Source organism: Otolemur garnettii, unplaced genomic scaffold, assembly GCF_000181295.1.
Source record: "Otolemur garnettii isolate 467f Iridium unplaced genomic scaffold, OtoGar3 scaffold00235, whole genome shotgun sequence".
Taxonomy (NCBI): Eukaryota; Metazoa; Chordata; class Mammalia; order Primates; family Galagidae; genus Otolemur; species Otolemur garnettii.
Window position 1 is genome coordinate 286,316 of NW_003852630.1, and position 13,012 is coordinate 299,327.

The 13,012-nt window shown below is 43.7% G+C and overlaps 1 protein-coding gene and 1 pseudogene across 1 annotated transcript in view; both read left to right on the forward strand.

Annotated features, from left to right (window-relative positions):
- The first annotated feature begins 1,688 nt into the window (after positions 1 to 1,688).
- LOC100957594 lies at positions 1,689 to 2,136 on the forward strand (annotated as a pseudogene).
- A 2,094-nt stretch (positions 2,137 to 4,230) lies between these two features.
- ESYT2 (extended synaptotagmin 2) overlaps positions 4,231 to 13,012 on the forward strand; it is a 110,543-nt gene continuing 101,761 nt past the window's right edge. The window contains exon 1 of the mRNA XM_023508264.1: positions 4,231 to 4,675. Coding sequence (XP_023364032.1) covers positions 4,346 to 4,675 — 330 coding nt within the window. The 5' untranslated portion in view covers positions 4,231 to 4,345. The remainder of the gene's footprint in view (positions 4,676 to 13,012) is intronic.

A 13,012-nucleotide genomic window follows, 5' to 3' on the forward strand; every position in this document is an offset into this window, starting at 1 on the left:
GTTCCAGAAGAAGATGACTTAACTTTATTTGAATAAATGTAGATTGTTGTATTATACTTAATAAAAAATAAGACATCCCCTGAAAATAAGCCCTAGTGTGTCTTCTTGAGAAAAATAAATATAAGACAGTGTCTTATTTTGGGGGAAACAGGGTAAGCAGCAAAATGTTGGGGCAAGGAAAGTGACTTTCATTCAGAGAGTCAGCAAACTGAGATGACTGATGTCCCAAAGAACTTAACCACCTTTAGTACAAACTTTTGGCACCTTTTTACAAGAAGGAGAATCAGGGCTTGGGTTGTAAGAGATGACCAAGGACTACAAAAAACTGGGTTGTCAGGGAAGGTCTGAGAAGGTTGTAAAATTTCTTTGTTCTTGGTCCCTCAACTTTGGAGCATGGTCAGGATGGTCCCCCAAATCTTTAATATACCATTGTTACTTATGTGACCTGAAATAAAATCCTATGCTCCCTGATGATTGAACAGACCTGCTCTAGGCAAAGAGAACACCAAAGAAACCTTAAAATTAAGTTCCCAGACACAATGGGACAAGAGGTCAGACACATTATACTTACTTCCTTGCTAATGGCCACAAAGCTTTTTTCCTAAAGGCTACAAAAGCTAATTTCATGATCCTGACCATGTTTTTAAACAGTCTACAGAGCATGCACAGAGAGAGTTTTTGTGTAATTGCTTCACCTTTTAATATCAGGGCTACCTCATTCCGAACATAGAAGAGCTCTCCCATAAAAGAGCACATATTTCTCATAAATATTCATGACTCCTCCTACAGCTTGTAAAACATGAATATTTGGCCACTGCACTCAGCATAAATTCTTGTTTCCATTAAAGCTTGTGTTTCTGGCTTTTGGCCTGGGCTCTGCTTCTCAGCCTGTTGGAATGGCCACCCACAGGCTGTAGCTAGTTATAACCAATAAAGCTCTTCTTTCCAAATTTATGAACCTCATCATTCTTCTTGCCTACCTACAGAACTAAGAAGAAACCTTTAATGTAAAGGATATTACTGCAGAGAGTCAGAAGCAAAATAGCCATATAAACTATATAAGGACTGAACAGAAGAAAGAGGAAGCACTTTGCCCTGAAACTAAAAATGCTGGGCGGACAGCCCAATTCATAATTGCCAGGTCATAGAAGAAGCCCAAGTGCCCATCGATCCACGAATGGATCAACAAACTGTGGTATATGTACGCCATGGAATACTATGCAGCCATAAAGAAAGATGGAGACTTTACATCCTTCATGTTCACACGGATGGAGCTGGAAAATGTTCTTCTTAGCAAAGTATCACAAGAATGGAAGAAAAAGTATCCAATGTACACACCCCTATTATGAAATTAATTTATACCTTTTATATGAAAGCTATAACCTAATAACAGCCTAAGAATACGGGGAGGGGAGGGGAAAATGGGTGGAGGGAGGGGATTAGAGGGATCACTTCTGAGGTTTATCTTACAAGGGTACAAGTGAATCTTTCTAAGAGTAGAATGTGAATGTTTTAAAACAATAACTAAGAAAATGACATGAAGGCTATGTTGACCAGTTTGATGGAAGTGTTTCAGATTGTGTGTGAAAACCCCACACTGTACCCCAGAAGCGCATTAATGTACATAATTACCATTCAATAAAAAAAAGTCAGAAAAAAAAAGATGGGTGGAAGCAGTAGTGGGACTCTAAATGGGCCGCAATCGCAGTCACTCCCCATTGAGGGAACATAAGCGGTCCCTGTCCACATCCCGGGAGAGAGACCGGAGGCGCGAGAAAGGTCTCGGTCCCGGAGCCGCTCTCCATCTGCACACCGATGACGCTCCAGATCTCCAAGAAGACATAGATCCACATCTCCCTCCCCTTCTCGACTGAAAGAAAGAAGAGATGAGGAAAAGAAACAAAAGAAACAAAGAGTAAAGAACGTGAGATTATTGAGGAAGATTTAGAGGGCAAAACAGAAGAAGAAATAGAAATGATGAATTAAGGGGATTTGCTGCCTTTGACTCCACAAAAGGAAAGAAGGTAGATGGCTCTGTAAATGCCTATGCCATAAATGTATCTTAGAAGAGGAAGTACAAGGCAGTACACCAGTTGAAAAGCTGGATTCAACAGACCTTTGGATCTCATTGCATGAGAACTGAAATGTTGAAGAATGATTTTTTCCCCCTTATCTTGGTCAGAGAAAGGATTTTGTATTTTTTTCTTTAGTATGCATAAAAACAGGATCTCATTCTCCTTATAAAGTAAGAAAATCTTATTTATGATGCACATGGTTCACTTACCTTGCCTCAAAAGAAGAAAGGTTAAATATCACATTTTTTTCTTTTAGGAAATATTTGTGGCAATCATCAGCCCTATTTTGTTTGTCCTTATTCCTGTGGAAGCTGTATGTGTTTTCTTCTTGGATGCTCATTAGGACTTTTAAAAAAACATGAAAGTAATTTGGATGTAAGTTCTCTAATAAAGGAATATTTCTACCCTTAAAAAAAAAAGAAAGTAAAAACGCTGAAACTTCAGTTGCATATTAGAACATTCAGAATGACAGTCTGGGCTCCAAGAAAGCAGTGCCTTTCCTTGAAGAACTCCATACAGGATTGAGGGAATCTAAAACATCCCAGATTAATGGGTAAAATCAGTAAATATTAACACAAAAATCTATGAAACAAAAGAACCAAACTGCACCCGTTATTCGACTCAATGCAGAATGAGACTGAGGTGTGGCGCTGCCAAATGCTCCTCCTTCTTCACACTTCCGGTTAAGCACCGGAAAGGTGAGAAGCTCGGTGGGAATTACAAAGGCAGCTCACGGGTATGAAAAGAGGCTGACTGGTATGCAACACCAGGGATGCTTGCCATCTGTTTTACATCCCTAGGTCCTTAGGTCAAGTACTGGACAGATGGTAATGGTATAGGATTTTTTTTAATGTGGTTTATGTTGGCCTGTGTCCTTATATGATGTGATCCTACAAGTATAGAGCAAAGACTGCCAAAGACAGGTTCATGTTCCTTTCAATTTCAGCAAAGCATTACTTGTTTTAATACTCTTAAGGCTAAGTCTTGAATGGGCAGTGGACTTAAGAGTATTAACCTGTTGCACAGGGATAGGGGTTGAGACACTGGTGCTGTTGCAATTAAGGGATGGACAGCAAGGAAAGGAAAATCACTTCCTTCCCTGCCTTTGCCTGCAGTTGAGTGTTCTGGCAGCTCTAGAGCAATGTTTTACACATATACATGTACAGGGTGGCCATAAAGGGCGTATGCAATTTAAAAGTGTGCGATTTAAAACGGCACGTGAACTTCACGGCCACCCTGTATAATACAATCTGCACGTGCCCGTATGTACATAATCATGCAGGCGCACAAATGAAGACAGGGAGGGGCACTCCTATACAAAGGTGACCCTACTTCTGGGTATTTGTTTATTCGTTACCTGCCAGTACACCAGTTTGTTACAAATTGACTAAAAATTTCCTTGGAATTCACTGAATAGGCTTCAAAACACTCAAGTAGGATGTTCTCTGCTCATGTTTGGCCTCAGGGAGACTACAAAACAAATATAGTTAACCTGGCCGAATTTACTGGAAATAAAGGGGTCAGCAGTGGTGGAGTTTGGGAGAATTCGGCACAAGCAGGGTTTGCAGTAGAGGGCTGGATAGTGCGTCCTGCCCTGGCTCCCTGGCCCCTCTTCCCCCAGGATCCCACCTCCTTGTGGCATCCCCTGCCCAGTGCCCGGGCCTTGTACCCTGAGACCATTCCCCCTCGGGGCGCCAGGGTCCCCTCCTTTGAGAGCCCCTCCCCTGAGGAACCCTCGGCCCCGGCTGAAGCAGCAGCTTCACCCGCGGCGCCTTCAGTGGCCCTCGCGAGGGTTGCAGCTTTGTTTTCCACATCTTGAGCCCACCGAGCCGTGGGGCTGTCAATCCCGACCAGTCCCTAATGTTACAAACGCCAACTCGCGGAGCTGGGAGGGCGCCAGCGACGAAAACCGGCCACCTGAGCGACCTGGACTCAGCATAGGGACGGGAGTCTCAGCACACCCAGGCGCTGCACAGTCCCCCTACAGCCTGGGAGACGTCACAACCTGGGCCCGCCTCCACTCAGGCCCCGCCCCCAAAGCGAGACGCACGCGCCGCCCTCTCCTCTTCTGGTGTCGTCGCACTGCAGGCCCCGTCCCCGGCGCGGTGACGTCGCGCACCGCCCACGGGTGGAGCTAGGGGCTGAGGCCAGGGCGCGCGAGCAGCGGCGCCCGCCCTCAGAGGGGCGCTGGCGCGCGGGCTGAGCCAGCGGGATCCGCTGAGCCCCGGGCCGCGTCGGCTGGAGGGCAGCGCGGCACGGCGCGGCGGGCAATGAGCGTTCCCCGGGGCGAAGGCCCGGAGGCGGGCGCCGGCGAGGCCGGAGTGCGCCCGCCGCCCGAGGCCCCCGGCGGCGCACTGAGTGTGGACGTGCCGGGGCTCCTGACGCAGCTGGCGCGCGGCTTCGCGCTGCTGCTGCCGGTGTACGCGCTTGGCTACCTGGGGCTGAGCTTCAGCTGGGTGCTGCTGGCGCTCGGGCTGATCGCCTGGTGCCGTCGCCGCCGCGGCCTCAAGGCCGGACGCCTGTGCCGCGCGCTGGCGCTACTGGAGGACGAGGAGCGCGCTGTGCGGCTGGGCGTGCGCGCCTGCGACCTACCGGCCTGGGTGAGTGCCGGTGGCGCTGGGACCCGCCCTGCCCTGCGGGACTCGGGAGAGACCCCGCCCTGTCGCCGCCCCGGCCTGCGGACCCGGGAGGGATCCCCACCCTTTTACCGCCCCGTGCCTGTGGGACCCCCGAGAGATCCCGCCCTGCCATCTCCCCGGCTTGGAACCCGGGAGAGACCCCCACTCTGTCATCTCCCTGTGTCACCGCCCGGACTTGGGGACCCGGGAGACCCTGCCCTGTCACCGCCCCGGTTTGTGGACCCCGGAGAGGCCCCCGTCCTGTCATCGCCCAGTGTTACCTCCCGGGGTCGAGGACCCGGGAAATCCATGCCTGTCACCGCCCCGGCCCGCACATGGGCACCGCAGCCTCGGTACGTCCTCCGGAGGTGCGGCTGTTCCTGGCCCTGCGCCGCGAAGGGCCTGGAAGTGGCTGGTTTTTATTTTCTCTGTGTTACAAAACGTAGTGACAGCTGGTGGGTGGGAAGAAGTTAATTTTCCTCTACTCTAAGAATACTCATTCATTTCTTGCTGGTTTGTGACACGGCCTGGAGCAGCTAGCGTCCCCGAAGGGGCGGCTGGTGTTAGCGTGGCCAGGAAGCAGTTTCGCTCCTGGCGGGCGCAATGAGACAGCACCTGCGGATCGGGAAGGGGCGCCGGAGGAAACTGGCGAGTCCCAGTTTCGTTGATCTTGTTTCTCCCGCGGGCGGTGCACTGGGCCTGGCTCCGGCGTCTGCTAACGCCCTAAGTCTGTGTGAGCTAGAGTCTGTGTCACCGTTTCCTACTGCGGGAAATGGTGTTTTGATGGTGCTCACATTAGACTGGCTGTAGACTTTGGGGCGGAAATAGCCAGCCGATCTTTAGAGGAGAAAAGGGCTTTGAGAATGGTCCCTGTTTCCAGTCAAGAGACTTGCAAAGTAAGGCACGGACGTGGCAAACAGGCAAGAATTAGAAAATAGGTTTTCCCAAGATAGGAGAAACATCATAGATGTCGCTCTGTGACGACACACAGCAATTAGAGTGAGAATCCAATGGTAAGAGAATTTGAAACTTAAAAATTTTCAATACATGATGGATTTGTGACGCTGGTGTCTTGCAGAATCCGAATAACTGGCATGGTATATGTAGTCTTTAGCTAGCATCATGTAGAAAACACAAGTTAATTAATAGTACCTAAGGTCGGAAAACAAAGAAGAGAAATGCACTTTGGAAATGAAAAAGGAAGTTAAAATGACACCTGTGTCATATTACACTAAGTTAAATGATGTTAGAAAGTAGCCAGAAAAGCTGAATAGGTACTTTATCAAAACAGGTACATAATCAATGCTGAAGAGCACAGTCAGTGATGTTGCTGACTTTAATAGGGATTTCGTTTTTGAGCAGTTGGCTAATACCAAATTTGCTGGTAAAAATCTTTGTGAAACATGACACTGTTTTCTAATAGTAAATTAACAAGTACAGTTGCTGCCATATTGAAGAACTAATTAAAAAAATAAAAAGATTGATTAGCTAAAGATTCTTTTCTTGGGTTTTTCATCTGTGTGACTTAAACTGATGAACCATGGTTTTTGTCTCATAAAGAATTTATTTTCTCCAGAATGTTTTACTTGTTTCAAGTTTGTATTTGAGTTTTTATCACACTCATAAATACTTAAACTGGCCTATATTGCATAGAAGACTTCTGGAAGAAGCATTGTTCTTCTGAGGAGAATTAATTAACTCAAGCCAAAATATGATGTGTATAGTCTAAGGACCAAATGAACAAAAGTAAAGAATTCACTATGTTCCCCTGTAAAGAAAGGGCAAGTATTTACTTTTTTCCTTAGTGTTAATTATTGACTTAACACTTTAATAAAATTTTATGAGGACTTTTTTGGCATAGCTGATTCAGGAGTCCAATTTAGCTGTTTAGTTTTTAAAATTTTTTTGATTTTTTTTATTTCAGGTTATTGTGAGGGTACAAACAGCCAAGTCACAATTTTTGAATTTATTAGGTAAAGTCTCTCTTTTATTTGTGTACCTCACTCAAAAGGTGTGCCACACAAAGGGCTACCTTGTGTCCTTTAAGTGGGAGCACATCAGTCCCCTCCCTCATTCTCTTCCCCAACGTGTATAGAATTAAGTTTTTCTCCTATGTGGGTATGTGTTAAAGCATCTACTGGTTTCATCATAGCCAGTAGATCATCATCATATTAAGCACACTGGATACTTGCTTTTCCATCCTTGTGATTCTTTACTAAGAAGAATGTGTTTCAACTCATCCAGGTTAATACAAAAGGTGTAAAGCAATTTAGCTATTTTAAACTGAGTTCTACTTTAGCACTTAAATCCTGGAGTGATTATGTGGTTTGAGAGAATGTTAGAGTCCTTCTCATAGCTGGGATATAGGTGCTACTGTGGGCTTCTCATTTACATCCTGTTGCAGCTGTAACACAAACCAGTAAAGGTTGTGGCAGTTGCATTACTTTATGTTGTGTGGTCCAAATGCTTCATTAAGTTAGAATATAATGCCCTAGAGTTGCTAAAAACAAAGCAGTACATATCTAGTTTTTAATTTAAAATAGAAAATAGATTTAAACTTAGGATCTATGGATGCATCAGTTTGTACACTCCAGTTTTAGTTACTTTTCTGTTTCACATGAATATTATCATTCTATGTCTAAAGATGGGGAAATATGGAGTTAGGACTATATACATCAAAATATATGGACATATTTTAAAAATACATATTTGTAAAATAAATCTCAATCCTATGAATAATCAGTTATGGAAAACGGGTAATTTAGTGTTGTCTTTAGGCCTTATGAACCTATGATCTTTTCTGTAAGTTTTTGTGATTTCTACATTGATCACAACATTTAACATTCTTACAGACGCTGTGAATATACCAACAACCATAAAATTCTACACTTTAAATGCGTGAATTGAAAGGTACATGAGGTATATCTCAATAGCACTATTTAAAAATATAGCAGAACCTCCATAGTTGACCACTTCCCTACATTCACCACCTTCTTGAGTTGACCTAACTTTCATAAACCAGACATGCATCACATGTACATATCAGTATAGCAGGCCTAGTTTCTTATGTTGACAATTTGTTACAGTCCCTTGGTAGTCAACTTACAGAGGTTCTGCTGTATAGATACTGAATTTCTTTCTTTTTTTTTGAGACAGAGCCTCAAGCTGTCCCCCTAGGTAGAGTGCTGTGGCATCACAGCTCACAGCAACCTCCAACTCCTGGGCTCAAGCGAGTCTCTTGCCTCAGCCTCCCAGGTAGCTGGGACCACAGGCGCCTGCCTCAATGCCTGGCTATTTTTTGGTTGCAGCTGTCATTGCTGCTTTGGCGGGCCCGGGCTGGATTCGAACCCGCCACCTTAGGTGTATGAGACGCGCCACAGGCGCCAAGCCTTGAATTTGTTTTAAAAATAAAGAGGTAAGGTTTAGCACCCATAGCTCAGTGAGTAGGGTACCAGCTGGATACACCAAAGCTGGTCGGTTTGAGGCCAGCCTGGGTCTGTTAAACAACAGTGACAACTGCAACAAAAAAATCCAAGCGTTGTGGTAGGCATCTGTAGTCTCAGCTACTCTGGAGGTTGAGGCAAGAGAATCTCTTAAGCCCAATAGTTTGAGGTTGCTGTAAGCTGTGACGCCACAGCACTCTACCAAGGGTGATATAGTGAGACTCTGTCTCAAAAAATAAATAAATAAAAATGAAGAGGTAAAAAGGTTGCCAATGACAGTGAAAAGTGAGCCCTGCCTCTTTGTTTATGGAATATGAGTGAAAACTGAAATTCTTTTTTTTTTTTTTTTTTTTCAATTTTTGGCTAGGGCTGGGTTTAAACCCACCACCTCCAGTATATGGGGCCAGTGCCCTACTCCTTTGAGCCACAGGCGCCACCCGTGAAAAAAAAATTTTTTAAAGGATATTGTTCCAACTTAAATTTGGGGGTATATTTACCTTTCAAAGGATATTTAATGAAGGAGGTGAGTTTATGACTGGAAAAAGTAACTAGATAAATGTTTTTACCTTAAACTTAGCCTAACATCCCTTCTTTTCTCCCTTCCTCTCTTCTTTCAGTGGAGTCTCACTATGTTCCCCAGGCTGGCCTGGACTCCTCGTCTCAAGATATCCTGCCACCTCAGCCTCCCATGTAGCCAGGCCACAGGCACTTGACGCTGTTCCTCGCTCTAAAATTACTTAAACATTGATAGTGGCTAAATTAAGCATAAATTTTAATTGTGTTGATATAACATAGAAATCATGTTTCAAAGATGTAAAAAAATCTCATTTTTTTTTCCTCCCTGTGAGTTATTCCAAACTCTTCACTCTGATTAGATGTAGCCTGTATGTTTGAGGAATAAAGATGTTCCCAGTAGACCCCAGCCCCAACCTCCAGGTGAGGAGCCACCTGCTGCCTCTGGGCACTGGCCCAGGCCCTCAGGGCAGTTCTCTCAATTTACAGGTAGTTGGAAATTCAGTGTTAAATACTGCTGCTCTGGAAATAAGGAGTGTTTGGACTTGTCTGTAGGGAAAATAGTGATGTATTCAGATCTAAGCTTGTGAAGGCAGGAAAGGAAACCACTGTATAAGGTGGAATAGTGAGTTCTCTTTTTGCTTTAGGGACCAGAAGACCTACAGCCAGATTGTCACTTCACTGTTGTGTCCGTGTGGTAGTAGTCACTGGAAGTGCTTGTCCACCTTGCTTCAGGGTTACTCTCCATAATCTTACTGTGCCTTGAACACTGAGTCACCTCTTGTGCTCTTGGGATTAGGTGGGGCATATTTCTTAACAAACAGTTAATATGTCGGTAGTTGTCTTTTGCATGGGATCATTTTTCCATTAAACATTTTATTTATTTATTTATTTATTGCATTTGGATTTTTAATACTCTTAACATGAATTCAGTAAACAGAAATCAAGCTGGGGGGGGGGGTCGGGGCAGCAATGACAGACTCTTTTTTTTTTTTTGCAGTTTTTGGCCAGGGCTGGGTTTCAACCTGCCAACTCCGGCATATGGGGCCAGCGCCTTACTCCTTTGAGCCACAGGCTCTGCCCTAACAGACTGTTTTAAGACATTTCACAATAAACCTGTGACAAATCCAGAAATAAGAGACTAGATATTTTTCATTTCTAAGCCAAGGAGCCAAATATGTAGGCACTAATTTCAAAATCCCAGGCCTGAAGTGGAATATAGTCTCAATCGGTATGTTGTTTGCATTTGCATAAGGGACTTATGCCTGGACTAAAACCAATTCATTGGTACCTAGAAAATGGCATGGATTGAAAAGGGTAAAGAAACAAGATGAAAAAGTATCATTCTACTTTTCATTCTACTTCAACATTTTATTTGTGGAGGTTTTTTTATGGTTTTTTTTCCTATCACTAATTTTTCTTCATTTGTTTTTCTCAACTGTTTTAAAATCCCTATGTTTGTTAAAGCAAGCCATTTGTTTTTGCCACTTTTTCCCTAGAGTAGATCACATCTTTTTATTTTTTCCTTTTTTTTTTTTTTTGAGACAGAGCCTCAGGCTGTCGCCCTGAGTAGAGTGCTGTGACATCACAGCTCACGGCAACCTCCAACTCCTGGGCTTAAGCGATTCTTCTGCCCCAGCCTCCCAAGTAGCTGGGACCACAGGCATCTGCCACAATGCCCGGCCATTTTTTGGTTGTAGTTGTCATTGTTTGGCAGGCCTGGGCTGGGTTCAAACCCACCAACTGATATATGTGGCTGGCGCCTTAGCTGCTTGAGCTACAGGTGCTGAGCCTAGATCACATTTTAAGGAACTAGGCCAGTTTGTGTGTAGGGATTAAATATGTGTCTTTATGGATTCATTTATTTATCCAGCCAATATCCCAGTATCATGCTAGGTGCTTAATGACACAAATATGAGTAAAATGCCTTACACTCAGGATATTTATTCACTAACAATAACGTAAATCTATATTTAATCCTAATTTTCATCATAATATGAATTAGGGAGTTCTTTGTATTTTTATTTTATTTATTTATTTAGACAGTCTCACTTAGTTACTCTAGGGTTGAGTCCTGTGGTGTCATAGCTCATAGTAACCTCAAACTCCTTGGGCTCAATTGATCCTCTTGTCTAAGCCTCCTGAGTAACTGGGACTACAGGCACCTGTCACAGAAAAAATGCCCATCTATTTTTTCTATTTATAGAGACGAGATCTTACTCTTGTTCAGGCTGGTCTTGAACTCCTGAGCTGAAGGGATCCTCCCACCTCGGCCTCCCAGAGTGTTGGGACTATAGGCGTGAGCCACCGTGCCTGGCCATATTTTTTAATTGACAAACGTTATATTTATCATGTACTATATATTGTTTTGAAATATGAATACAGTGTGGAATGGCTACATTGAGTTAATTAACATATGTATTACATCACATACTTAATCATTTTTTGTGTGGTAAGAAAACTTAAAATCTATTCAGTGATTTTTCAAGAATATAGTATATTATTAACTATAGTTACCATATTATATAGCAGATCTCTTGAACTTATTTCTTCTTCTTCTTCTTTTTTTTTGAGACAGAGTCTCACTATATCACTCTTGGTAGAGTGCCATAGCATCACAGCTCACAACAACCTCAAACTCTTGGACTTAAGCGATTCTCTTGCCTCAGCCTCCCAAGTAGCTAGGACTTGCCTGCCACGACGCCCGGCTATTTTTTATTACAGTTGCCATTGTTGTTCAGCTGGCCCGGGCTGGGTTCGAACCCACCAGCCTTGATGTATGTGGCTGGTGCCATAACCATTGTGCTACAGGCGCTGAGCCTTGAACTTACTTGTTCTAACTGAAATTTTGTATCATTGGACTCTGTGGTCCCTAACCCCTGGGCCTTGGACTGGTACCAGTTGGTGGCCTATGAGGAACCAGGCCGCACTCTAGGAAGTGAGCGGCTGACCAGTGAGGGAAGCGTCATCTATATTCACAGCTGTTCTACATGGCTCACATCACCACCTGAGCCCCACCACCTGTCCTGTCCTCCATCCATGCAACCAGTCGCTGGTGCTGAAAAGATTAGGGACTACTGCCTTGACTGATACCTCTCTAAGCCCTCACCTCTTTTTTAGTAAAAGCAATCTATGGTCATTTTTTTAAACCCAGGAAAAAAATAAATTGAGAACTTCTTTCATAATACCAAACCACTCATAGTGATAGTTGGTGGGAAATTTCAAATTGAATAGTGTTATTTTTGTGAATTTTTCTATTTGTACTGATCAGCTATACTAAAAATCATTTGATTTTGGAAAATCTGGTTTAGAACTTAAAAATTTTCTGGATGCTTGGGCTGCCTGTGGCTCAAAGGAGTAAGGTGCTGGCCCCATATGCTGGAGGTAGTGGGTTCAAACCTAGCCCTAGCCAAAAACTCCAAAAAAAAAAAATTTCTGGATGCTTAACTACATGTGGAAAAAAAGTAAGGTAGAATTTCTTTAGGTTTTTCAATTGGTGAAGTAGTATGTTCACCATAAAAAAAAAAGTGCTATTTAGGGCATTTTGTACATTTACTAAGGTAGTAGCTCAACTCTTTATATCAATCTATTTTAAAACAAATTTTTTTTTTTTTTTGAGACAGAGTCTCATTCTGTTACCTAGGCTAAAGTACTATGGCATCAGCTTAGCTCACAGCAGCCTTGAACTCTTGGGCTCAAGCGATCCTCCTACCTCAGCCTCTAACTAATTGAGACTACAGGTGTCTGCCACCACACCCAGCTAGTCTTTCTGTTTTAGTAGAGATGGGGTCTCCCTTTTATTCTGGTTGGTCTCAGCTCCTGAGCTCAAGGGATCCTCCCACCTTAGCCTAGAGTACTGGGATTACAGGCGTGAGCCACTGTGTAAGGTTTGTTGATCTACCTATGCAGAAAGTCTACATTTATACTGTATCATCTTTGCTTACTTTTGTGACAGTTTATGAGTGTTCTTACACTGGATGCCTCTGAGATCCTTCTTTCAATGCCAGGTATCTTTTTAATGGATTACAGCAATGTCACAAGTGTGCCTGTGCATCAGCCCCGAGGTGCCCTTTCAGTGGCAGCTGTAGTCTGCACCTGGTGACTTCACACTGGGATTAGTGAGAACCACAGCAACAGCAGGTGATGGTTTCCACTGTGCTTTCTTTTTTATTATTTGTAAAATTATCACTGAAGTTGACCTTTTTTATTTGTTCAGCCCCACTTTATCTTTCTGTTTTTAATGAACAGGCAGGTATGTTTTTCTTTGTTTCTTTTTTTTTTTTTTTTTTTTTTTTTGAGACAGAGCCTCAAGCTTTCCCCCTGGGTAGAGTGCCATGGCATTACAGCTCACAGCAACCTCCAA